This window comes from Astatotilapia calliptera, chromosome 20 (assembly GCF_964374335.1).
Source record: "Astatotilapia calliptera chromosome 20, fAstCal68.1, whole genome shotgun sequence".
Classification (NCBI taxonomy): domain Eukaryota; kingdom Metazoa; phylum Chordata; class Actinopteri; order Cichliformes; family Cichlidae; genus Astatotilapia; species Astatotilapia calliptera.
In genome coordinates, this window is record NC_137441.1 from 33,381,460 (window position 1) to 33,409,445 (window position 27,986).

General features: G+C 42.6%; 1 protein-coding gene and 2 long non-coding RNA genes across 3 annotated transcripts; 1 reads left to right on the forward strand and 2 right to left on the reverse strand.

The window, feature by feature from the left end:
* Positions 1 to 1,065: 1,065 nt before the first annotated feature.
* gpr157 (G protein-coupled receptor 157) lies at positions 1,066 to 10,400 on the reverse strand. Its single transcript, XM_026154297.2, has 4 exons — positions 9,813 to 10,400; positions 4,579 to 4,792; positions 2,349 to 2,543; positions 1,066 to 2,024 (listed from the first exon to the last, which is right to left on the reverse strand). Exons 1-4 carry the CDS (start codon positions 10,193 to 10,195, stop codon positions 1,818 to 1,820), a joined length of 999 nt encoding a protein of 332 aa, XP_026010082.1. The 5' UTR covers positions 10,196 to 10,400; the 3' UTR covers positions 1,066 to 1,817.
* On the forward strand, positions 9,895 to 27,947 carry LOC113013420 (uncharacterized). Its single transcript, XR_013903967.1, has 3 exons — positions 9,895 to 10,036; positions 27,003 to 27,279; positions 27,476 to 27,947. It is a non-coding gene; the product is annotated as an uncharacterized LOC113013420 (long non-coding RNA).
* LOC145422674 (uncharacterized) lies at positions 12,142 to 20,505 on the reverse strand. The gene is made up of 3 exons (XR_013903968.1): positions 20,372 to 20,505; positions 16,741 to 16,999; positions 12,142 to 12,966 (listed from the first exon to the last, which is right to left on the reverse strand). It is a non-coding gene; the product is annotated as an uncharacterized LOC145422674 (long non-coding RNA).
* Positions 27,948 to 27,986: the final 39 nt, after the last annotated feature.

A 27,986-nucleotide genomic window follows, 5' to 3' on the forward strand; every position in this document is an offset into this window, starting at 1 on the left:
GGACCAATGACACTGCCTGTGTTACCCCCCCTCCAAGTTAAGTTTACTGGTGAATGGTCACCCCTGGTATTGTAGCACAGGCTCTCTTAATGAATTTAAGCAGGCAGAAAGCAGAAAAGTCTTTCTTAAGCGGCCCCCTCCTGACTCAAGTCACTTCAATGCCAGCCAAATCCCTGAACTGACACAACACATTACTTCCCGCAGGAAATACGGTAAGTGCTGCTCCTCTGTACGCCCTCTTCCATCCACAAGGATAAAAGACAAAAACTATTTATTGGCTGTTTATTTTAGATGTCATTGGCACAAACAACATTCACTACCTGCATTTTCCCAGACATGGTATCTGGTTATTGATGGTCTTAGAGAATGAACTCTGCACTGTGTCCCGTTTTTTTAGACCTCAGATAAAAATTTGATTGGAGGAAAATATAGTTAGGCCTGTGATGTACTGGTGACCCTTCCGAGGTGTACTCTGTGTGCACCCACCGTCAGCTGGGATAGGCTCAAGCCACAGCGCAAGCCTGTTTTGATAAGAAAATGGATGGATGGAAAACTTTTTAGCTCAAAGAAAACTGTTTATTTGTACAGTTTAAAGCGTATAAAAAGTGCAACTAGAAATAATATGTGGGAACTATCCCCACGCTCCTTTGCATGTGCATAGTAAAGCACAAAGAAAATAAAAATGCTGGAGCAAGTACGCTGTGAATTTTAAACCAATATTTCGAAACTTTGGGAAGTAGAATCAGGGCACCGGGTTCACCCACTCATCATTAGTAATGCATTCAGCCTGCATTTTTAGTCAGGCGAACAAGAGCCACCAGCTCAAAGGAGAAGTGAGGCTCATGAGTGAAGCCTGAGTTTGAAAGAGGAAGGATGACATGTGATTATAGATCATGCAAAAAAAGAAGAAAAAAACAACATAAATTTGACCACGGTGATAGTAATCATGCTAATTATGGTGACACAACAGAAGCTGCCAATCTTATGAAACCGGTGTCTGAAAGATGTTGAAACTAATGCCTTGGGAAATAAGTAAGAGTTTTAAAAGTAAAAGGAGAACAGCAGTTAGAGCAAAGTTGATCATGTATTTATTCCTTTAAATAGAAAATGATGATCATCTACCCAAAAATGTAACAATATAGTATCTCCAGTGAAAGAGAAGTCAAGCTAACAGTTAGAATAATGCACAGCTCTTTAGATGTGAGTAAATGCATTGCTCCTGTCTTTGCTTCAGGAGTAGTGTATTTAGAGCTTCTGGCCACATTTGTTAATGATACAAAAAAGAAAAACACAAAAAATTACAGTATAATTGTGACCTAAAGCGACAAAGCTTTACCTGTTTCTCTGTTGTTTGTAACATAACCGGGCCAACAAAAGTTTCTCCCCAAATTCACAATACTCGGATACTAGAAAAACAAACAACAACAAAAATCCTTCACAGTGTTAACCTGAGTACAGTACATGGTAAGCAGAGCTCCTTCAGACCTCCTTCACTTTCTTTGGAAGGGGAAGTGAAATCATCAACACACACCAACCCAAAGAAAAACCAAACAAAACACTTTACCCATGTGACCTACAGAACAATAAATGCAAATAATGCTTCACCTTATGTGTAAATAACATAAAATCAGGCAGCAACACCCCATCACCCACAGTGCAGACACATGACACAGAAGTGCATGCTCCTGCAGAACCTCAAGAAGCCATCGCACGAGCACTTTGTGTAATGAGGGCTCGAGGTGAAGTAGAGAACTCCTCCTCCCTTCATGTCAGCCTCTTTGCTTTGCCTTCATCTTCTCATTGCACCAAACAAAGTCTCATCTGTCGGCGTGGCCTCGTTCAGTGCTGTCTTCTTCTCTCCGGGCAGTTGCGTCCTGCTCGGGTAGCAGCCTGTGCGGGCGCTGCGCCTCTGCTCGACATTGGGAGCAGGATGTGAGCGCGGCGCAGAGGCGCGTGCGGATCGGCTGAGTGAACAAGACGAACATGACGCAGTTGGCTGCTCCCTGCAAGGTGTTGCCAATCCCCTGTGGGATCAGACGAAAGAGGGGTTTCAGATGAGGGCATCATGATGGCTTATTTCAGAGAAATAAAAAGTCTTTATGAGTTTTGATGGCAAATGCTTGTTTTATCGGTCAATAAAACAACACATTTTCATTTATATCATCGTGTTCATAGTGCGTAAAAATGTTTTATGCACACTTACAGTGGCACTATCATGTAATAAAACAGTCCAAACATCATAAAGGCTTCATTTCATTTTCAAGCCATTTAAAAGGAAAATTTACAGTATTTTGAAAATGCTTTGTTACTTTTTAAAAAGGCAAAAAGAGAAAGAAGCGTAAACTCACGTGCAGCGTGACCAGCGCTGGGTTCTGTCTGACACTTGAGTCGGCTAGCAGCAGGATAAAGCGCACCGTGCTCCAAATGCGTAGGACGATGAAGATGATGGGGATGAGCGTGAGCTTCACATCAGCCATGGAGGAGAAGGAGTGGGCGGGAGGCCTGTTGGCCAAGATGGGACGGTACTCAGAGAGGGCTGCATGCTGCGTCAGAGCATCAAGAGTGAGACCATTAAAAGGAAATAAAGAAAGAGAGAAAATGTGTCATCAAGAACATCAGATAACTTTCACACTACTAGGCAGATATTTGAGGGAGAGACAGAAACCCTTTCATTACACTATATCATTTTTGTTTTTTTTAAAAAACAACAAGCCAAACTGCAGAAACTAAGTACATCCCGCGATTCAGTAGCTTATAGAACCACCTTTAATAGAAGTTGAAGTAATCATTTTCTGTGTGACTTTATCAGTCTCTAATATCATTGTAGAGGGTTTTGGCCCAATCTTCTACACAATGGTGCTTCTGCTCAGTGAGGTTTGTGGGCATTTGTTCATGCACAGCTCTCTTAAGTAAGGTTGGAATCTAGACTTTGACTGGACCTTTGCAGCTGTTCTGTTGGAGATTTGCCTCTGTGCATGAACCTGTTTGGATCAAGCTTTAGCATCCGGACAGATGGCCTCAGATTTGACCCTAGAATACTTTTATACAGAGGAGTTCATGGTTCACTCGGTGACGTCAAGCTGCCAATATCCTGTGGCTGAAAAACAAGCCCAAATCATTACCCATGCACCACTGTGGTTGGTATAACTCGTTAGTGCTGATATGCTGTGTTTGGTTGCAATTGTGCATGTTTGGTGCAACTTTGCATTACTAAGCCGTGGTGCCATGTTCTTTTTTAGAGAAAACGCTTCCTCCTGTTAACCCTTCCTGACAAGCCATATTTGTTCAGTCTTTATTTAATTGTGCTGTCATGAACTTTAACGTTTAACATGTTAACTGAGGCCTGTAGAGTCTCTTGGGGTTTTTTTTGTTGCAGTTTCTCTGAGCATGCATGGTCTGACTTTGGGATGAATATTCTGGGACATTCATTCTTAGGAATACTGGCAGCTGTCATGAGGTGATCCACACCTGCACACTGACAAAACTTCTGCTTTCACAGAGGTGCACACACTTGATGAAGAACCATTATTCCAGTACATTTGATGAGGAATTCCTGGCTGCTACTTACCCTCCTAATTCTTTATGGACGCGGTAATCGTGTGATTAGATTCTCACGCCGTTTCTTCATTTTTGGCCAGTTTTTGTTAAATAACGACATGGAGCTGTATGTTATGCGTTGTTGTTCATCTGGGGTTTTGCTTACTTCATTTTAACCTGCTCAGGACCAGATGATTGTCTTAACATGTCCTGATATGTAAAACTGAACTTTCTTTTTCCCATGACTGAAAGTTTCTGTTAGGATAAAAGTGCAATATAACAAAGAATGATTTCATCCACAGTCTGACTACCTCTGTAGTGTGTTTCATAATAGTTAGCGTGTTAGGGATAAAGTTTCCTGTCATCCTCTAGGGGAAACAAATCAGTTCCTTTAATGCTCAACTGCTGAAAGTCTGAGTCACAGATACAGGAACTGGGATGTATTGATATTCTGTGCATACATTCCTATAGAAGATTTCAGGCTGTGATCAGTATGTTGTTTGGTTGAAATGATTTATGAGCCAGAATGTTTTAAACAAACTGTATTTCCACTTTATGCCCAGGTGATGATTTTAGCTTTCCAAGACTAAATGCAAATAATGACAGGCCAATACATTTTGGGTTTTTCCCCCTGAAGACAACAGTGTCTCTTTCACTCTCTGACTATGATATTAATCATAATGCAGAAGGCAAGAGGGGAAGTTTGAGATCAGCTTTTTAATGAATAAAGAAACTCGTTCATGATTCACTCTGTCGACCTGAAAACAGCTGATCACCAGCAGATTTCCAATAAAGGTCAAAGGTTCTGGCTGATTACAGATGAATGTAAATAACAGATCCACTGTGGATCGCTCGTACTGAGTACCGGAGTATTAAGAAGGATGATTTTAATGCTTGGCAGGAAAAAGAGTTGTGTATCTGCAGGTTTGTTGTGGTTCTTAATGTGTAAACAGATTTTTGAACGCAAAGTGACATATTCAAATAGTCACAAAGCTCTGTGTACACATGACTGATGAATGAGGTCCCTGGTGTCCTCCTCACCGCTATGTGGATGTGCCTCTTGATCAGGATGTAGAGGAAGGGGAGGGTGAGGTACGCCAAGAACTCCCAGATCTTTCCAGTCAGCAGCATCCACAGGACCCGGTCTTGAACGTTGATCCTGACCCAGCACCAGCCCACCGACACCTCTGACGCATCGTAACCAATCTTGTTGAGACTCACAGCTGCAATAGTGATGGCCAGAGGAATTCCCCAGCTGGAACACAAAACAAGGGTCCGGAGAGTAAACACAACAGCTCCGAAGGTCAGAGTCACATTTTTAAACTTTTCCACTGGAGGTTTTTATGTAAATGTTTGACGGGCATGACACCAACACTTGCAGCAAAGACATGTGACAGTGTGTGATAGTAATCTTGTGCTTAAGGCTTTTGTGTGTTACATGGTGCAAACTGCAGAGTCACGGCCAGTTCTGTTGTTGAAGAAGATAAAACCACGAAATGAATTCTGCATTGTTTGCAGCGCTCGTTAGTTTCCCGCCCCCCCATGAAGCACTTCTCCTCTTATAACACCACTTTAAAAGGTTACTAGATTTTCATTGCAGTATACACAGCAGCAGACCTTTATAAATACCAAAAAGACAGTGCGTGTGTCTTAGTGTATATAAGCCTCCATAAATGCCTCTGTTGTGTGATCTCCAGTTCATTGCAGTATCTGAGAACTCACAGAGAGATTGTTAGGATGACAACGGCAAACACTGCAGTGAGCCATACCCATGGGTGAAAATGTTCCCGTGTCCAAAAATAGATCAATTAAACGATGGTACATCACAGTGAGTCAACTCGCTAACAATCAGTGAGGACAAATCATTAACGTGCAGAAGGAAAGTGGACAACAAGGATTAAAATGTGTAAAATAAAAAAATAAAACACTACAAGGGGTCGTCACACTGGGAGGCTCCGCATGTTTGATTGCTGTTTTTACAGTGGAAACAGTGAACCACTAAAATAAACACATTTGTTTTAGCTGTTACATTTTTTTTACAAAATTGACATGTTAATAAAGAAATATATCTGAAGCACAAACATGAGTAATGAAATAACTGCTTGTCAATAAAGTGGACACACAGTACTGTGTAAAAATCTTGAGTCACCCCTCATTTTTTTGTATTTTACTTCAGAGGAGCCAGATTTTCTTGGAATTTTTAAAGTACTCTTGAGCAATAGGTCTCCAGGCTTTCTGAGCATCCTCCAAAGTTTTTTATTTTATTTTTGGACATTGGCTGTTTTTTCACCCATTTTCAGTCCGGTCCGTGTACCTGACCATTTTCAGAGGAATGCGTTTTTTGTTGTTTTTTCACTTCTTAAGCTACTTAAAAATAACCTATGAGTCATTCAAGCACAAAAAAAGCACGTGACTCAAGGGATGAAAAAGTGTTGTGTCTACACATAACAGACAAGTTTGCAAAAAAACAAACAAACCCATTTTATATCTTATATATTTTATATCTTTAGGGATGAAAAATGTTTTTATTTCCCAGAGATTTATTAGTAGAAAACTTGACATGGTGCCCCCTTCCCCCTGACTCTTTGGGCTTGAATTGTAAAAAATGAATCTTTCTGGTAGCTCATTGCCCAGACTTTCCTGTAACTATAAAAATTCACCAAAAATGTCCTATTTTTTTTAATTTAGAATCCAAAAATGCATGCCCTCTCAGCATGGTGTGCAGTGTGTCCTTCAAAGAAAATGGGGAAACTGGATGAGTGGAGGACAAAAGAAGAAGTGGCAGGCCTAAAACCTATCTACAGCAGAAGGACAGTGTCTGAAGGTCACATCCTTAAAAACGGGCCTGAGAATGCATCTGGTCCTTCATTTGATTCCTCTACTCTTCACTGAAGCCTCACCAGAAATGGTCTCAATGGAGAGGTGACTGTTAAGAAGACATTTTTAAGGAAGGGAACAAAGTGAAAAAGCCAAAATACACAAGAACTGGAGTGAAAAATCAGTGGCAACATGTCTTATGGAGTGATGAATACAAATATGAAATGTTTGGCTCGTGTCATCTTCAGTATGTGTGGAGGAGGTCAGGAAAGAGTGTCTACACAACATTGAGGGTCAACAGTCATCTAGATCGGAGGCTGTATCATGGTTGGAGCTGCATTTCAGCCAGTGGCGTTGGAGATCTCGTTAAACTGATTAAATTATGAACACAGAAAAGTGCAGGCAGATTTTGATCTGTTATGCAATGCCATCTGAAGAATGTGACTGGCCACAGCTTCGTTTTTCACAACAATAATCTCAAACACCACACCAGTCCAGTAAAAGCATACCTGGATAGAATAACACACAATGGTTCACTATCAATCATGGCTTCCCCAGAGCTGGACCTCAACATTATTAAAGCAGTGTGTGACCATCTAAAGGTGGCCAACATCCAGAGAAGAGCTTTGAATGTCCTTCAAGTAGCCTGGAGAACTATTCCTGAAGACTACTTAAAGAAATTACAAGAAAGCTGCCTAAGACAGCTCAGACTATGGTGAAGAATAAAGGCAGCCATACCTAATATTGACTGTCAAGCTTGTTAGAATTGTATAAGGAGTGGGAGTCCCCACCAAGCATCATTTGAAGGTGAGACCTCCTTTTCTAGCAAATGGTCACTATAGCACATGATGTGAAAAGAAGGCGAGATTAGCTGCTGATTTAAAATGACATAAAGCACCACAGGGAACTGTGCTGTCCCCTCTTCTCTTCACCCTGTACACCTCTGACTTCTGCTACAACTCTGAATTATGCCATATCCAGAAGTTTGCAGACGACACGGCCATCATGGGGTGTATCTGGGATGATCAGGAAGAGGAGTACAGGAGTCTGGTGAGGAACTTGGAGTCACACAAACCACCTGCAACTCAACACCTCAAAGACTAAGGAACTGGTTGTGGACTTTGGGAGGTCCAGAGCAGGTCCACTGCCGGTTCAGATAGAGGGAGAGGAGGTGGAGGTGGTCAACAAGTACAAGTACCTCGGGCTGTGGGTGGACAACAAACTGGACTGGTCATGCAACACAGAGCACCTGTATAAAAAAGGCCAAAGCAGACTTTACTTCCTCAGGAGGCTGAGCTCTTTTAACATCTGCAGGAAGCTCCTGAGGAAGTTTTACCAGTCGGTGGTTGCTGGAGTACTTTTCTATGCTGTGGTGTGCTGGGGGAGCAGCACAGCAAAGAGGGACTCATCCAGGCTGGAGAAACTGATCAGGAAGGCTGGCTCTGTGGTCGGCATGAAGCTGGACACTCTGGTGACAGTGGCAGAGGAAAGGACACTAAAAAAAATTGCTGGACATTATAGACAATGCTGGGCATCCTCTGCACACGACCATAAACAACCAGAGGAGTCTGTTCAGTGACAGGTTGCTTCTCCCAAAGACAAGAACCAACAGACTTAAAAACTCCTTTGTCCCACACGCCATCAGACTGTTTAACTCCTCTCTGGAGGGGAGAGGGAGGGGAGACAGGAGGACAAAGGAGGGGGGGACAACTAAGCTGTAGTGCCTTTTCACTGTGCAATACTTTTTGTTAATAACCAACGGTGCAATAGACTTCAATACTTGAAATGTGCAATTCCCTTGTATTCTTATTCCTATTTATTCTATTTATCCCTTTTGTATATTCTTTATTTATATGTGTCTCTGTATTTATATATGTGTATATATGGTATTCTGCTCACATTCTGTAACTTCTGTTGGTGCTGTGCTTTGGAAACCGAATTTCCCAGAGGAATCCACCCGAGGGATTAATAAAGTTCTGTCTTTATCTTATCTTATATCTGCATAGTACAGACTCAATTTGATTGATTTTAAGGAATTTTGATAAGAAAAAACAAAAAATGTTTTGTTCTACGGAAGAAAAGAGCAGGGTGGACATGTTGGGGATGTTTTTGACCATGAAACCAGAAAACAATGAATGTGAGGAAGAGGAAGAGTGGGATGAATGAAAAGCTTTGAAAATAAAATATTGTCTTTTTGGCTGTTATTGAACTCATTCATCCACAAATAAATCACCAAAGTTTCAGTAACAGAAATTCTGACAGTATGACTGAATGTTGTCAGTGATACATTTTAAGTTGGGGTGTTTTCTTTTTTCTGTTTTTGCTGGTAGTGAAAAAAAAAAAGGCGAGGCACAGTTCAGACGGCGATCTATTGCAGGACAAACACACAGAGACACTCACTAATTCAGAATCACCAGTTAGCCTGACTTGTATGTTTGTGGATGGGAAGCTGGAGCACGCTGGCACGCAGAGAACATGCGTACTCCACACAGGACCCTCGCTCTGTGAGGCAGCAGTGCTAACCACAGCACAAACGTGTAAATGCCTTTTCAGTGAAGTATGTGGAAAATCCCCCATACCTAAATGGTGTTAACAAAATATCGCTTTGAAAGTATTTATTGTATCATTATCTCTTCTAAGTAAACATAAACTTTTTAAAAATACAAATGAGGCAAGGCTTTACAGCCCCCCCTGTAGATCGGCCCCTGAGTTAGGACAACTCTGTAGGCTTGAAGTGTACAAAATAAATGCTTTAAATGACAGAAAAAGTTCTGGTAGCTCATTGCTCAGACTGTCCTGTAATTATAAAGCTGGAAGTTTTTGTTAATTCACAAAAAAGTCCTATTTTATTCATTTAGAATCCAAAATGTGTGCCAGATTGGATTCTTTGCCTGACCATTTCTGACCCCCGGGGCCTTATGTTTGACACCCTTGGTGTAATGGATTTGTAGGGAGTCCCTTATTCAGTGTTCCTATCCAGAGAAACACACACGGAGGATCCAGGTTGTCCTGGTAACACCAGCTGGTGAGAAAACAAGTGAGCACGTGTCATGCATCAGCTGATTTATGAACACTCGTCACGTGAACTGATCCAATAACGCCATGGTTAATATTTGAAAACTCACTAGGTCCCACCGTGATGTCAGCACGTCACCCCGTTATGCGGTGTAACGTCAGGACGTAGCTTGGCAGTAGACTGGAGTTTTGCGCCAACTTTCAGAGTGTTACAAAATAAAGTAGATGCACGTTAAGTGAGCCAAAGCGGTTTGTGTTTGTGGTCTAATTCTCAGTTTAAAGGAGCCGTTTTGAATGTGCAGCTTTTAACAAGTCACTGTTCAAAATCTCAGAAAATATGACGTAAACTCAACTTTAGGGGGGGGGAAATCCCAAGATGCTTCAGGGCGCAGGTACCACCGGAGCAGGTTTAGTAAACAGATAACACTCCGCGGGTTGCTTACCTGACGAGGTGGAACACCAACACGAGGCTGTCAGCGACTCTTTGGTTGGCCCTCACGATGAACACGTACAGGTAAACGGCGATGGCCACGGTCCAGAAGAAGGAGCTGGTGTTGGCGAAAGTGGAAATCGCTCCCTGAGCGACGCACTCCGCCGAGTTTGTGCGGAAGACGCTCCACACTCCGAAGGCGTAGGAGACGGCGGAGAGCCAGTCAGACACCGAGAGGTAAACCAGCAGTTTCCTCGGAGTTGTCCTCAAATCCGACCAAATAATGTAGGTGAGGATAATCAGAGAGGAGCCCAGGAAAGATAGCGCGCACGAGAACAGCACGATCACCTGCTCGAACAGATACACCTCGGTCTGAGTCTGAGTCGCGTTTGCCATCGTGTAGCGCGATCAGGCACGAGCTGCAGTCGTCTCGCGGACACCGCAGTCTCTGTTTGTTTGTAAACACCTTTCTTTTCCCGGCCGAGCGCACTGGTTTTATTCTGGATGTTCCCAGGGGCTCTCCACATTATTTTCCCTTAAGGCCAGGCGACGGTTTAAAAACACTCCGTCCAGTCGAGCCACATGACTTGAAAAAAACAAAACAAAAAAAAAAATCTTCTACTGCTTTTAAGGGAGTCAAGCAAAACTTTTCACCCAGCTTAAAGCCCTCCTTCCCCGCCGCCCCCTCACCAACCGGAACCCAAAGCAGAAGTTAAGTCAGCTGGTAACCTGCAGGCACTCAAAGGGTCTATTTTTGAGTGTAATTGTCTCAGTTTGTGCTGTCCAGCTTTGACATAAAGTACCGCACACGGCACATGACAGCATGATGAAACCGCTTCCCCATTCCTGTCATGGTTTCGCATAAAAGGATTCGCTGCTCAGGTTAGAAAATGACGTCTGATTTTATTTTAATAACTATTTTGTACATGGAAAAAAAAAGATACACTTCACATAAATATAATCTGGCGCAAGTGCATTGAATAACAAGACGCATTCATTTTTATATAAATGTATGTAGAAGTTGATAAAAAGTGACTGAATTTTGGCTTCAGAAAGTGCAGTATTGCAAAGTAGGCAATCAAAACACATGAATAGGTGGTGGCACCAAAGCAGAAGTGTCATCAAAGAGCACAGAGGAACTGAATAAATAAAAGCGAAACAAAACATAATTTAAAAGTACATCAGCTGTGAACATGATGGGCAGCAGAAAATTGAAACATTGAAATGTTTTTATTTGAATTATTTGATGATCTTGTAAACTACAGGACATAGATTGCTTCTAACAAATATTTTCATGGTTTCACTTCATTCTTCTTTGCAAGGTAAAAAAAAAAAAAAAGCATTTAAAATTGTGTATCCAAAACCTCCCTGTATTAATCCTCAGGTATACAAAAAAGGGAAAAAGCTGCAAATGTGTGAAAGTGATTAAATCTGAAGCATGGGTTAAATGACTAGTTATTTAAAACACCCGATCATGAATATAAAAGCCTTCATGGGTGAATTTAAATGTAGACAAAGGACCAATTAATTTTTTAAAGAGTGAATTCACGGTAACTCATCCTGCAGTAAGAGTTGGAATCTCAGCTTTCTGGGGCAATAAGTTCATTTTTAAATAAAAGCATAATTTTGCCTGAAATTACATTTCTATTAGCGACGAGTTCACTGTGCACAGAAATAAAGGAGAAGCTAACAACTAACATCTGGCTTGCCTCCTGTCCCGAGTGCTGATGATTCTTTGGTGGCCTTGTGATTTGCAGTTTACCAAAGAAGTGTGATGTAAAACGGTTTAGAGCCCTCGGAGCGGTGACCTTGTGTCAGAGCAGGACTTTTACTGCTTCTGCATTACTGCAGCCCAGAAAAACCTGCAACCCCCTTGTTTTAGTGTTTGCAGCAGTGCAGCAGAACATTGGGGGTTTTTTTTCTTTGTCTTTTTTCCCTTGCAGACTGCAGCCAACTCGGCATCTGCATTATCGCCTGAATCACACCATCGACATACAGTTTAAGACACTGTTTTGTATCGAGCATCAACAATAACGGTGAGAGATTCTGAGATAGAGTGGAGAAAAAATCAGAAGAACATCGTGTGTGTGTGTGTGTGTGTGTGTGTGTGTGTGTGTGTGTGTGTGTGTGTGTGTGTGTGTGTGTGTGTGAGAAAGCCTAAATTAATGTGCACCTGACTCATCTGCACACATTAGGTCATCTTTGGTCACACAGAAATATTCTCATCATGCACTAAATAAAAAGTGTTCTTTTTTTAAATGTAGTCCAAAGGGCCTTTCTGCAACACTTTTGCATTATTACAAAATTCTTGTGTTAAGTAAGGAAAGAGGAAAATATATAAATCAGTATTTATCTAACTTTATTTATAATGCTCCTTTTCTACAGCAGCAATATGTCACAAATAAAATATCAGGCACATAAATCAAGAATTAATCATATCCACTTTCTTTTTGTTTGTGCGTTACATCCAGAAATATCTATGGAGCAAATTAAATTAAGGGATCAAAAACATGCATTTGCAACTGAAAAAAGTCATAGTAAGCCAAGTTGTATTTTCTGAATGAAAGGGCTTTCGTTTTGTCTCAATGAAAAGGAAAAAAAAAGGCAAAGGTTTCACAAATTGGCGCAGCAGCGTTTGATCAAAAGCATGCCGGGAGGTTTGCTTTCAGTCACAAGATGGCAGCAGAAGATCATGATAGTGCAACAGACAGTGTGGAAGTTTGACGCTTTGATCCATTTTCTAAATATTGCGGAGGCCGTGCGCTCGGTCGATCTCAGTTAATTCTCTTAGGAGGGTCGAAAACTTACAGTGCCAGCTCCCAGTTTCCTCCCTCTCAGCTGTGATCCCGGGGCTTCTTATTGCGAAGAATTTCTGCGGCAGTATACTTGCTGATTGCTTCATTCTCACTCCTCACAACAACCAGCTAAGACACTGCCAGAGAAACACCCACAGCAGCCGCGTCCAACCACCCGACTCCGGGCTTGCTCTCCCCAGCAGGGTCCTGACTGGTCTTTGGTGCATGTGTCCACCTGCGAGCCTGGCACTGCTGACGCTTTCCATTCCCAGCTTCGTGGTGATGGTGTTGTTGGTGGTTGTTGGAAGGCAGTGGCCTCACACTGAAAGCCCCCCCCCCTCACCTCGAGGGTGGCGTGGTGCTCTGGCAGCTCTGTAAGAAAGCAGGAGGAAATGTTAGTAGTTGTTCATTAAGTGTATAAGTATAGAGGCCCTTTCTGCTCCCTGACTGAGATTTACACAACTACAACGCACAGACGAGCCCACGTTCCGCTTCATGAAGTGAACCCCCGAGCTTGTTTCCAAACTGATTTCTTGATCTCCTCCTAGCCGGTTTGTGCAGCATCACTTTAAGTGCACACAACTTTGGCAAACACAAACACCCCCGAACTAAGAATAGGCTTGCCATGACTCATGATTTTGCAACAAAAAAGCTCGGTTTGATTTAGCTCTCAACTATTTGTGTGGCTGCCAGCCTTGCTTCTGTTTTTTTTTTTGGGGGGGGGGGGGGGTTATGTCTTTTTTTTTTTGTTTGTTTGTTTGTTTAATGTAATTTTTTTTACCCTAGCTCCATACAGTGCTAGTCTGTGTTTGTGTACCTCAGGGACCACAGCTACAACGCTATCAGTTGCGTTTGCTCGCTGCAGTGCTATTTTGGGCTGGCTGACCGCTCCATACTGTCGTCTCCCTGTGGACACTGCTTTGCTCGCAGGACAGCATGGATACTAGAGACCGGTAGGCACATGCTCTTAAACGAAGGAAGAGAAGACGTTCCGTAGAGGGAGGAACGTCTGGAAAACAAACAGTTTGAATTACATCAACTATCCGCTGTTATTGCTTCTGAATTCTGCAGCAAGGCTATTTGTGGCCCTCTGCGTCGGCTTCTGGTCTATCTTGTGACGTACTTTTTGGTTGTATAACTGGAAATTCCAGCGTTTTTATTTGTGGTTTAAGCATTTTGACCTTTTTGAAATTCTAAGAAAGCACTTTATGACGCTCTGAAGCTTCTTGCCTGAAACAAACACAAAATTTGTATTTGTCAGCGTCTGTCTTCACACACACACACATGCACAACTGATGTCCACAGACAAACGCAGAGGTCGCACCTTGACCTGCTTTCACCAAGCAGCTGCATCCTTGTCCCTTTGTGCGTTCGCAGCGAGTTAGATGCCGCCTTCGCTGAGCACATGATGACAGGAATTCCTTCCTGTTCAGACCTTGAGGTAATCCTGATACAGGAACGAAGAATGGCAGGGAAAACAAAACCCTGCCTGCTAAATGAATGGCCGGCCGCCCCACCGCCTCTCACAGCAAACAGCAGCGAGCCTCGACTAACAAGCCTTTCCACAAATGCATTTAAAGCCTCAGGCACGGCTCACCTCTCCTCACAGATTTCCCTATTGTAATATTTCCGTAGTATTGTCCAAACCTGGGGAAAAAAACCCTTTTTTACAAATATTAGTCAGAGGTGTGGATGAATACTGCTCGAGCGGACTTAGTAAGGGATTTAACCGGATAAATAAATGCTGTTTTGTGATTTAACCTGTTAAGTACATCTTAATTTAGCTGGAGGGGGATGTGTCCAGACGATGCAGCTAACACTAAATTTTTGTTATTATCACCACATCTGCACAAGCTAAATGAAAAGATAACAATAACGCTTTTCATCGAGTGTTTTCTTTTTTTAGCGTTTTGCTTATTGTGCGTTTTATCTTTGTTGTGGCAAATTAATTGCACTCGGTGTGCACGAACAAAATTGCATCTCATTTTCACGTGTGCATTGTTAGTGATATCAGGTTTTTTCATACTTATTATTTCACACCACTCATATCGCAGTATGAGTTGTTTTCTAAATTAATCGACTGTCATCTAACAAAATAAAACCTTGACAGTAAAGATTTGGGGGAAAAAGTGTTTTGGTATTTTTTGGAAGATCAAAACAAAATCATTAATGTTTAATTATTATAAACAAATTAAAGTCTTTTAAAAAATATTTAAAGTTTTATTTTATATTCCCTTAAAAATACCCTTGTGAAACTAAACATTTTTATTGTCCTTTCATTTCATTCATTTCATTTATTTATTCATTTTCAGGCACAACAAATACCTATATTGAACATAAAATACACAAAACAAAAAACAAAACTTGCCTTTTTGATCCAATATGTATTTTCCTGTTGCTAAATTATGATTTTTATTTATTTATTTATTTTTAATTTGAAAAGGAAAACCGTGAAAGCTAATGTAAATGAACAAGCCTGGTTTAAGATGTTAACGTGTCATCGATGGCTTGTAAGAGAGCATCATTTGGTCCTTTGTGGTGTAACTAAAAGCTTTAAATATCAGATTAAAATTGACTCGTAAAAACACACACACACAAAAACACAAAAAGATTTGTGTTAGTGTTAGACGTGTGTAATCTGGAGTGTCAAACGTAACATTGCACATGGTGCACATAGCGTTTGCCTCAGAATAGCTTTTGTTTAAATAACCGTGGGACTCTGTAGGTCTACAGTTTCTGACATATTCAGCCTCCAGGCAACAATTTTCCCCAGCAACACTTCACCAAAACACACACACACACACACGTGTACAAACCCCAGGCTGGCCTATACTTCCTCATCATGGTGGATCCCTCTGCTGTCAGGCCTCACGATGTGTAATCCAAACGAGAGAGAAAAAAAATCACATTCACCCACTTTACCTCACTTCCCCGTTTCTCCTCATGTCACTGCTGCACATTTCTTGGTTGATCAACGCTTCCACAAACCTAATCATCTGATGGCAAACAGTGACATCAGTATGTACTGAAGGGCCGTGCTGCTGAGCAGTTTAACACATGCACAACACGCTCACATCGGCATACATGACATGCGAGCTTAGCCTCTCGTAGTCTTTTTTTTTTAACTTTTATTTTTAGAACAATTTTAAAGCATATTTGGGTTTGAGCTAAATGAATCTACACGCCAAACTGCAGTGTGTTAATAATTAAATAGAACGGAGTCTCACACTCAGCTTGCACTACCCCTGGTTGCCAGAGAGAGGGGAAAAAAAGAGTTTCCCCAGTAACTATCTTCCTGCTTGACCACACACAACTAAAATACACAGATCATAGCGTGTTGGACACTAAATGATTATCACCTGAGTTCTCGGGTGATTAATGTATTTGAGTTTTTACCGGCCTGCATGAGTTTTTACAGTAGGGTTTATCAGTGCTGTGTGATAATGTGTGCCAGCGTGGACAGACTGGCCTTCGTTTATCTGCTTCTCTGTGTACACTGTTCCTAATCTCATTTCGCTTCCTGACTGACATGCTGATGACACTTGTCTTCTGAGAACCAGGGCCGCTCGAATCGTCTGTCACACCGTCTAGTCGCAAACTCGAATCAGATCCCGCTAGATACAAATCACTTCTGAGAAACGAGGACCTGTTATAAAGCCTTTCGCTCTCGGCTCTCTTGGGGCTTTTCAGGAGGGGAAAGATGCGGCCTGCTGGGTCTCCTGTTGGAAAACTGGCTTTCATTATGAATACCAGAGAAAACAATAACAAAAACAGCTGCCCTTCTCCGTGAGGATCAAGACGAGATGATGAAAGGGTCACTCATCCTGCCACTGTGCAACTGGGTACTGTGTTTGGGTGTATCATAGCTTTCGCTAACCTTTTGTGTAGTCACCATGGGATTAAGCCAGCATCAAAAGCTTGGACGCTTCTACTACTTGCAGTGGCTTAAATTATCGTTTTCTAGTTTAGATTTACAGGCTGATCTGAAGGCCTCAGCCTGGCATCATTTTAATTCCCCTGAACTAGTTGGTGTTTCTGAAAATTTCACTCAGTTTCAGCAGAAGTGCACAGGTCCTCAGAAGTGTTCAGCTGTAGCATTGTTGTGTATGTCAGAGGCATCTGTTTACACACAGTTTGGACACTCACCAGTTAGCCAGGCAGCAGCAGAGGTCCACCATCCAGCGTGATCTCCAGCGGGTGCACTCAACGTGTTGGCATCAACAGGAGTCTGTTCACGGGCTCTCCCGATGTGTGGGTCACTTCACTCTGGAAAAACTGTTGACCACCAGCCTCTTGCCTCTCCTCCTGTGGCTGCCTCTCTCTCTCTCTGTCTGTTCAGTCAGGCAGTACAACAAGTCAAGGCATGTTCCAACACGCCACCAACAGCCGGGCTGGATGTATGAGCCTGCACAGGGGGAGGAGCAGAGGATCAGAGAGGGGGGAAACCCAGAAAAGACCCAGCATGACTCAGCCTGCTTCGGTCAGTTAGCATAGCTTTCAGTCTGAGCACTTTAACACATGAGTTAGTCTTCGAAGGTGCATTATGACTTATTCTGTGTGACATGCTTAAGTCATTTAAGTCAGAAGCAGAGATGAGGAGATGCTCTAATGGGTGACGACTGCTGAAAATGTGTTAGACAGAGGAGCGCTTTTTTAAAAAACTGCTCTGACTTCCTGGCCCACGTCTGATTCATTAAATCTTCGTTGGGTTTTTTGTTTTGTTTCTTCCAGTAACTCAGCGGGTCACATCAATTACAGATGAAGTCCGTCGGCATGAATTATGAAACTGCAAAAAATCACAGAGAACGCATCAGCAAAGATATGAAACGCTGTGAAAATTAATTGCTTCCTGGAAAAGTGACATTTTTTAGTGAAATCAAAATTTCTAAACTGTTTATTAATGCAGCGAGAAAAGAAAAGGTGCAGTATACAAGTGTGCTTTACGTGTCCATTTATCTGCTGACACATTAAACTGCATTAAATGTGCAGAATCATCAGCATCCATGAGTGCTAATTATTCAAACCTGCTTTGCTGTTAGCTGGGTTTTTTTTTTTTCCCGTTACTAGAGCAGGCCTGATGCCGGTTCATCACTGCTGTAGTGGAAGTTGATCACTAGGCAGATTCTGGGAACAGCGGTAGGAGCCAGCTCAGCAAAACTCACCTGCTACTATATGGTCTGAGTTTGGCTGCCTGAGCATCTCTGAAGCTGCACTGTACATCAGTGCTGCTGCTCTTCACTGCAGCCTGTCAACAGACTGATGACCTTATCAATGAAAGAGCAAAGTCACCGTGATGTTACGCCCTGAAAGAGCTCAAAGCACTTTTGGCTCGGCTCGGAGCCTCGTCTTTGCCCACCCCTTAACAGCAACTAGAGAGGCAGCTTTGTAAAAGAGCAGACGAGGTTCATTTTCCTGCCGTTAGCTGCCTTAATTTATTGGAAGTGGTGTTGCGGCACCGCACAGAAGTATTTTCACAAAGTGCCGGCAGTAGTTTCACCAACTGACTTGGCTGATAATTTATGCAATTTACTCATGAGTGAAATATGGGTATCCGCTGACGTAGCCCCGCTTACTGGAACGTATCCCTGCACTTCAGTACAGAATTGTAGTTATTCATCCTCCTACCTGCAACAGACTGCAGCTGAAGCCTGAGATTTGCATCTGTGTCAGTTTGGGATGGGGGGGTGGGAGAAGGAACCCCTAGCCCGGCAAGTTCAAAGCTTGCTGCATTGATTACATCATCGGAACTGGAGTGCTGGAACGGGACAATGCACCATCAGAGGGGAGGGAGGGGGGGCAATCGGCTAATCTCACCAGTGCCTCCCTGTGGTGCTCCATGGGCAGTGTGTGGGGGTAGGGGAGGTTGGGGGTGGGGGGGTCTTTCCCTCTCGCTCTCTCTGCCTCTGTCTCTAAGCTCAGCACAGTCCAGCACATTGCAGGACGGCCTGCTCTGCCATGCAGGGTCATGTGACATCAGGACTGTCTGAGATTTTCTGAGAGGGAATGATACTCTTTGGTGTATTTCCTCCTCTGTGTGTGTGTGTGTGTGTGCGCGTGTGTGTGCATGTGTGTGTGTGCGCACTCTTGCATGTGTGCCATTACAGGCCAGCACTGCAGGAACTCAGCTGCTGCAGGACACTGCAGGATTGCTGTTCTGCTGCTGGCTCTCTGTCTCCTGCTTCTCTCTCTCTCCTTTCTATATTCACTCAAGCAAATTGCTCAAGGAGGATGGTGAGAGCATGTGCTGCATACTTTTTCAGCAGGGACGGAGGGGTGGGGGGTGCGTGGCTGAGAGAGAGAGGAGGAGGAGGAGGGGGCAGAATCACAGAGGTGCAAAGCATGCCGGTGAGGCGCTCTGCTGGGCAACTGTACCTCTGAGAGAGACTACAGTAGAGAAATTGGAGATGAGGAAAGAGGAGGAGGAGAAGGAGAGAAGGTGGGAGGTGGGGGGAGGGCAGAAGCGAGGTGCAAGGAACATCAGGTGAGTGCGGCAGTTCCCTTCGCTGGCAGTGTAGCACCCACCCTCAGAGAAAGTGTGAGCAGGAGAACTGCAGATGTTCCGAGATGATGTCAAGCTCCGGATGTAGCACAGACCCTTTAGTACAGTTTGTGATCATCATTGTGCCCGTCTGTCTGCAGTGGGGAGAAACAGAAAGTCCAGAGAAACGCCTTGGACTCCAGCCTCACCAAACTGACAATGCAGGGCCGGCTTTTTCAAGGTCTTAGCACAGTTACCCGAGGTGAACTCCGAGCTGACCGTGTAGCCAAGTGAATTCACCATTCACACCTTCCATACTGGTTTCCAAGCATTTGTAATACTTTGACTTTTATAAGAAGCTTTAACCCCCATAAACAATTTATACATTGTTTCTGAAACAGAGATGCTGCAATGAAACAAAAGTAGCAACGTCTTCTTTTAGAGCAAAGTTGCTGAAATATTGCTGCTGCAATGATAGAAAAGACTGGTCCTGCTCTAGGACGTCTTTTAAAAGACTAAAACTTAATATCTAAATGAAACAGAAAGCATTCATCTTCCACAGTTTAGTGCCAAAGTCTCTACAGAGTAGCACTCTGATGTGAAATCCCCTTATAGGATGGCAGAAAAGTCCCAGTAACTACAGCACAACTTCATGACTGCACCACAGCTCCCCTGTCCCAAACAGGCCACTGTAGCCTCATTCTCATTTCCCCATTTAGCACTCAGACACTCACACAGTCCAAGATCCCTGAAAAATCCTTCTCACCAGTTCCCAGCATCATACTTGCAATGAAAACACGCTGGTTAACATAAATGCACAGCTAGCCGAGAAAAGTAGAGCTCAGGCTGCCTGTCGTCTTCTTAAAAGCTAGGTCAGCAAAGATGAAACTCTCCACTGGTGTGGAGAACTCTGCATCCTGGTGAGTTTTTTTTGTCCTTGTGTCAAATAGCGAGTCCTCTGGACCAGCCGCTATCTGACACGCTGGCTGCTATTTCCAGCCTGTACCATGTGTTAAACATGGATGAGGGAGCAGTGGAGCCTGACTGCTAACTGACTGGTTTTCTGGCAGACTGCTGCCTGGTTTAATGCTGGTGCAGAGGAGGCTGAAACTGATGAGACAGAAGCTGCCAGGAGCTCTAACACTGCAGGCATGCACACCGACATACACATATCAACTCCTGCAAGGCTCGTTTAATAATAATAATAATTAAAAAAGTATACAAACCTAGAGAAAGAAGAGCCCATCATAGAAGAAGGCAAACAAGTTAAATAAGACTAGAGAGGAAAGGAAGGTATACCTACGGACCAGCCTCTGACCGCATCTCTCACACAGGAAGGAGAGGAGGAAAACTTCTCTGCACTCACTCTGAGCCTCCTGGTTGCTGGTGATGTGCTTTCATGGCGCGGCAAACTTGACTGCAGCATTGCCTCCTGAACAGAATGACATTGTTTGCTCTCTCGCTCTCCCTCTCTCTCTCTCTTCCTTTCTCCTCCTCCTCTTCCTCCTCCTGTACACGCTTGCTCCCCCTCCTCTTCTTTGCACGCTTGCTGGCAGCATAAACTGCACAGCTCAGCAGTGTTCCCCCACTGCCGCAGCAGATCCTGCATGAGCTCTGCGTATCTGAGTGGGATGGGACTTTTAAAGGGGAACGCAACCTCCAGGGTCAGTGTGTGTGTTTGTGTGTGTGTGTGTGCGCTTATCCTCAGTCTGCCCTCCTCTCCTCCATGTACCCCCTCAGCAAACCTTCCTCCTCGTCGACACCCCCGGGAATCATCAGTGTAAAGGACTCCTCACAGGAGAGACCCCCCCCCACCCCCACCACCCCCTCCGCCGCACACATAACTCGCCATCCTCTTTTATTCGTTTTCACACCACAGCAAAAGCTGCTTTGAGATATGAGGGTGCTCAAAACCTCAATGAGGAACTGTCCCTGCTCCACGCAGAGGCCATCTCCCCCTTGTCACAGTATCCAAAATCACTGAAATCCAATTTCCTCATAAACACACACACACACAAAAATAAAAATAAAAATCTGGGAGGATGTCCTCAGGTATGGTTTGAAAAATGATGACGTTTAAAGAATGTTTAATTAATCTGAGATCACTAAATGTGAAGCCGTTTGAGTGAATTAGGAAAATCAGTGCTTTTAAATCAAATTTGTCATCTGGTTTTATTGGGGGAAAAGTTGCGTGATTTATTATAATCTAACCAGTAACTAAGAGCAATTTTTCAAGCCAGTACATAAACACAAAGCACACCAAATGCGTATGGGAAACGGTGTCTCCAGGCATTATGATGAATGAGTAATAATCACACAGGCAGTAAATTAATGCATTCATTTCAGAGCTCCCCCTCTCTCTCTCAAAGTTGTACAGTTCTTCTAGGTACAACATTTCCTTCGGTAAAATGTCCTTAATCTGCAATCCCTAATACCTACCTTTCATTACCCAAGATGCACTGCTCCACTGGTGCTATTCTGCAGTGCGCTAAAATATAGAAATATCTTGACCAACCGAATTTGTCTCTTGTGCGTTGCACAACTCTGTGAGAGTGAGATCATCCATCATTCAGTCAGACATTGAGGTTGAACTTCTCTTTTTGCACTCCTTATGGAAATGCGCCTGGTGTTACACTTCCCGGCTTTCAGCGATGACATTTGCAGCGCGCTGCACGGGCAGTGTACAGATAATGGTGCTTCTGTTTGAAAGCGTTTCGAGGCATCAGCGTCTTGGCTGTTCTCTGCAGCAGTGCAGCGCTGTCTGCTTCCAACTGCAGCAGCAAGTTTTTGTTTTTTTTTCCTCTCTCCTCCAATATGACTTGGGCCCCAAGTTGCACCCCGTGATCCCACATTTTGTGGAGGAGAATGAGGAGAACTGCATACATCTCACGTTAACCTTGACTCTGTGCACTCAAAGGTTATGTGTAGCAGTTTTAAGCATATTAGAGTGTGTGTGTATTATATGAAAGGATTCTCGTTAATTTGCCTGTATCCTCTGCTTTTATTAAGACACAGTTATTTGCACAGATTGCTGAATCAGCAAAATTCATGTAATGCAATATTGGGAATCAGCTGCTGATATCAGTCAGTGTCCATATCTGCATCAGACGAGCACTGTTATCCATCAGCTATGGGCAAGCACTCTCTGCATGTACCATCTGCATTCAGTGCTGCAGCTGCATCAGTCTGCTGATCCTCGCAGCATCCATCCTCTCGTCTGTACTCACTGACACCGGGGAAAATGCCCCTGCTGGCATATCTCTCACATACCCCACGCCATTTTCAGTAATGGCATCCCTTATAATGAATAAGCCATGAGGAGGGGCCCTTTTACATGTCCTATTAGATTACCTCTGTATGCTTTACCTGGCTACTGTCACTTCATCGCCTTTGCTTCTCCACTTGACTTAATATTCTCTGACACTGTCCCAGCCAAGGACACAGTGGGTAAATATTTGTAAAGCCTCACAGATTATGTGAGCGTATAAATTCAAAGTTGTTTCATCTATTCGGTATGCTTAGTTCAGTGGACGTGTGAATACACTCTTGCAGAAGACTTAATCAATTTTAGCAACTAATTGCCTTTTTGGTTCTTTGTGCCACAGCAGCCGGTCGTCTTTTAGTAATTCTTTGACTAAACTGAGGTTAACGCTAAACCGTGAGAATAAAGGTTATCTGTCAAGTATCTTGACTCCCGCAAATAATGGAGAAGGCTGTAACGCTTGCCTGGTGAGTTTACGTGCGGCTTTTTTTTTTTCTTTCTTTTTGCCATTCATAGCTCATTCCTCAGCGTCATTGATCTGTCCGGAAAAGATAATAGACACATTGATTCACAAGCTCAGCAGCCTGCTTGGTTTACACATCAGTTCAGAGTAATTCTCAGTAGTCCTTAGTCAAAAAGCAGAATTGCCTTGACTGAGGACAGACTTCTTTTGAAGGTGTAGATTTACCATCTTTTCTGTGAACACCTTGTTTCGTTTGGTTTTTACAGCACAGCAAAATTCTGAGCATCTGACAAGATGCAGCAAAAAAATAAATAAAAAATACAGAAATCTGGAGCGTAGTTGGAGTTGAATGCTATGTTAGAGGGTTTTAAGGTGGCGTAGGAAATGTGACATTGCTGATGAAAACTGGACTCAGGAAGGAGGTTGAGGCGAGCTGGCAAAAATCTCTGCTCACTTCAGTCAGTCAGTCTTACGGAGATGGACTGAATGCAGCGTTCCTGACTTCGTAGAATAAGGTGGTGTGTTTGACTGCACCAGTGCTTCTTTGCTGACCTCATTTTGTAAAGCTGATGAGATTCCTCCCAAGGCCAAGTCGAGTGAAAAAGACACTGTTAATGACACAACAGATCAAATGTGGTTATACTGGAAGGACTGTAAGCACGCAGAGGGACAAACACACTGTGAAGTGTGAATTCCCGGCGAGTGGAGCGGTCCAAGATATCTTTTATTTCCTGATACGGATTTTGAAAGAATCTCTTACAGTATTACTAACCCCCTGATATTAAAGATCCCGATTTGAAGGCCGAGCTTGATATGTGAAACATATGAAGTGCAGGGTGTCATCAGTTTCTCCCTCAGTATGAGAGAGATGGTAGTACAGGGCTGTGATGGATTGATATAATAGCGAGAGGCTGAACTTGTGACAGCTGGCTGCTCTGTTGTGAATGAGCGGCAGCTCTGTCAGCTGTCAGTGTCAGCACCAGCCAGTCTGCTCTCTACACTGGCGCTGGAGCAAAGCATAATGCCCACATCAGCCTTAAGAGGGAGAGACTGCAGCTGGAAAGTCTCGATTAAGCTCTCATACAGCTATAATAATTTCAAGCATGCCCGTGAACAACCCAGTTTCCGTAAGATCTGGCATGCCACGCAGAATGTAAATAAAAACAGATTGCAGTGATCTGTTTAACTGAAAATACCTCAAAGAGCACATCAGATACTGAAACTAAGATAAAACACACATGATGTTGCACTATTTAACAACTAATTACGTTTATAAGATTAAGAAATGAGCATCTTGTGAGGCTGATCTATTTAACCTGTATGTAATCGGGCACTTTAATATTCTCATTGAGAATGAAGGTGAATTCACAAGAATACAATCAGCAGGCACAAACAAGAGAACAGAAGAACAAAGAATGAAGAAAACCATTAGTAATATAGTTTTAAGATCTCAAAATTGGTCCCTATTTCGAAGCCAGTTTGGAGATTGTGTGAAATATAGTAACTGTATCAAGGTTAGTGTAAACAAGTTAAGTATTTATTGGATTATGAGCTGAGTTTAGTTTATTTAGCTTGAAAAAGACAAGAGATGCGAGGTAGTTTGGAAGCGTCAAAGGCTTCATAATGTGACAATAAGGTGTCTGTTTACTCTTCGCTGTAAGGAAACACGCCCATCCTCTTGATACAGTAAAAAACAAGGAGTGTGAAATTTGTGGTTAGTGATTAAAAAAAAATAGGGTTTAACTGCTAGAGTGTGGATGGGGTAGCAGGATGACACAGAACACGTCCTTAACTTCCAAACAAATCTTATTTGATACGTGAGTTTTTGAGACTTCTACACCATCAGACCTCTCAAACCTAAATAAATTGCACAATACATTTTAAGCAAATACCAGTTGTAGCAAATATGGTACAAATTAAAACTCATGTATACTAATTCAGATCTATTTTTTAAACCTTTGTTAGAAGGTCCAATAAATACTCCATTAAAAAAAAGATATGGCATTCGTTTCATGGTTCAGGCTTTAAAGGGTTAACATCCAGCACTCCTTCGAAGAGTGTGTGGGCAAATCATGCTTCTCAGTGTGAAATTGCTAATAACTTGGGGATTTCATCATCTTTGTTACACATAATTTAAAAAAAAATCCAAAGAAGCTTTTCTCTCTCTATCCACTGAACGAATGGCAGTGAAAGCTCTACTGGGGGCACAGGTTTGGGGACACACAAGGTGTTGAGTCATGTGATGAAATAAGAGCAGGTCTTGCTTATTTCAGCATGAAAATACCAGACCTGAGTCTGCACACCAGCGTAACACAATGTGCTGTTTAAAGAAGAGCCAATGCCTCTTAAGTAGTATTAAACATGCCCCGTCCCCAGATGTTAATCAGACTCTCATTATTATTATTATTATTATTTTTACTAACTTCAATTGTCTGAACTTTTCAAGTTTCTGTTTGATTGCCATATTTTTAAGACAAACAAAAATAAAATACATGGATTTTTTTTTTGGGGGGGGGGGGGGGGTTACCATTTGACTGTCTTTGAGAAAAAAAATAAAACAAAAAAAAGCAATGTCATGTAAATGCCTAAAATTCATACCTGTAAATATAACATTTCACAACTAAATTTCTATATTTCTTTATGGGAAGAAATTAAAGAAGCTGACACAAAAACATCACCATGAAATCATCCTAACATCCTGTGTTGGTGACGTTATGATTGTCCTCTTTGAGACACTGTTGTCTTCATGTTTTTGAACAAAACCAATGGGTGTCCATAATTATGTGTGCGTGTCCTGTTCATCTTGCATGCAGCCTGTTGGTGTGGTCTTTTTTTCACTTGTTTTGTGCTGGACTATATTCTGCCTTCCCGGTTTTTGGAGGAGCGCTCCATATCCTCCATAACAAGTGTGTCATATAGAGATCTGTGCTGTCTCTTGGCCTACATTCACTATTGCCATTTGTTACTGCCACAAACAGGTAACACAAAGGGACAAAGATATATAATATATAGGTTCCTCCAGAGTGGCCTGTTGATGTGTTTATCTGCCTGCGACCCATTTTAGCAGCAGAAGCAGGGGCAGAGGCTCCGGGGTGATTCTTCACATTTTCACTGTCTTCACCAAAAGAAATCCACGGCTAAACGAGTGAGTGTTAAACAGAAAAAGCCCGACTCAAAATCAGAGGTAGTCTAGGAGGAAGAAAGGTTAACATTATTTTTACTGATGGCTTTCATTTATACTGCTTTTAGTCTGCTTTTTTTTTTTTTTGTTAAATTTTATAGCTACACCGAATTAAATCGACATTATACACAATTTTAATTACAGCGCATTACTCCCACTTCATGTGTACTATTGATAAAAACTCCACACTCATTTCAAGTCTGCAACAGTTAGTGTTCTTTAAAGTGTACACAAATTAAATAAACGAATTGAAAAACAACCAAAAATTCATTGCTTGCTTGTCTGCTTTCCCAGTTCTTCCCATTTCTGAGCCTGCTTGTAGTGCTCAGCTGCAATCCCTGATGAAAATCTTCAAAATGAATCATGGACATATAGTTTTGTTTTTTTTTTAATAATAAAATTGGATCAGCAATTTTCTGAAACAGATGGGACTGTAGTTTTTTACTCAAACAGGAGTAAGCACCGGATATTTGGAAACTATTTTCATCCACAGATTAATTAACATTTGGTATTTCTGGCAGCCTGCATGTGCGCCTGAATTCATTTCTTTGGTTTTTTTGTGACCGTTGTAGAGACAATAAAAGTGTGGCTCGTGTTTTATGACAATGAACGCCTATGGCTCAGGAACGCTGGACCCTCTTAACACACATGCAGTAGTTGGATTAAATTGTTGCTTTTTTCCCCCTCAACAGTAAAGGAAATTTAAAATATCCCCAACAATGATTTAAATACGGAGCATCACATTAATATTGTCTTTAAGCTTTGCCTGAAAACTCGTCATTATTGTCTTCGCTTAATGAGTCAATATCTTGCGTTACAGTGAACACAGCTTTGATATTTAATTGTATATTTTTATCTACAACTATTGCACACTGCTAACAACCTGACAGCATAAGGGTGTTATAACACCTTCATCCACTGTAGGCTTTATTCATGCCATCCATTATTTTATGCACCTGATGAGCCAGATTAGAAAATATGGTTTCATTTCACTGATTCGTGTTTATAATTTCTTGCCATGTAGATGTCTGCCTGTCAGGAAAGAGTTGCCGCTGCAGATTTCCAAATTGGATGGATACCATGCTGAGCTCGTGGATGCATGCTTGCCTTATGGAGGCAGCCAGGAGAGCCTTAACCACGCGAGAGTCTGCTCCTGCCATCTGCCGAACCGCTGTGTGACTGATGAGAAGGGCTGGTGCGTGTCCTGGATACTTTCTAATGAGCAGTGTGAGCTAATGCCGGCCTACACCTCATCAGACACCGGTCACTTGCAGGCTTTATCTCCAGTTGGGATGCGCACGGTAAGTTTTGCGTCTAGCACCAAACATGCACAGCAAATATTTCTGAGAATAATTTCTGATGAATACACTAATCAGTTATTCAAATATCCCCTAGGATGAAATGGTTACCTTAGAATAATGCAGATCTGTCTGCAGTTACTGCAGTAACCCTCTGGCTGAGCTTATTTTGTTGAGAAAAACACCATTTAATCTGCAGATCACCCAGGAAGGCTATCATCCACCTGGGACCCCTCCCCGGAGGTGTGCCGTTCCACTGCTGATTGCCTCTCTGTTTTAGCAGCAATGCACCATTCAAGTCTGCAGGCAACTTGACAAATGAGCAGCGACCTGAGCAGAGGGGATGCTTATACTGCACCACACATCCTGTCCCATCCACAGCCTCGCGTCCCGCAGTGGTTCACCTTTCCCAGCCGATGCCCTTTCCTTATTGTAACGCTGTAAGTCACACATGTAGAGTACATGCTTAAATTCATGCTTGCTGATTCACGTACACACAAAGACGCTGCTTAAAGAGCGTGTAAGTGATCAGAAGCCTATGTATTTTCTATTCTTTCTTCTTCATATATGCTAGGCTGCCCAAATTGATCGTGTAATTTTTCATCATTTGGCAGAAAATGATAAACTGGAACTGGAACGTAAGCACATAAAAATAAAACATTTTCCCCAAACTTTAAAGTGTGCCGCTTTTCTTTCTTTATATTTTTCTT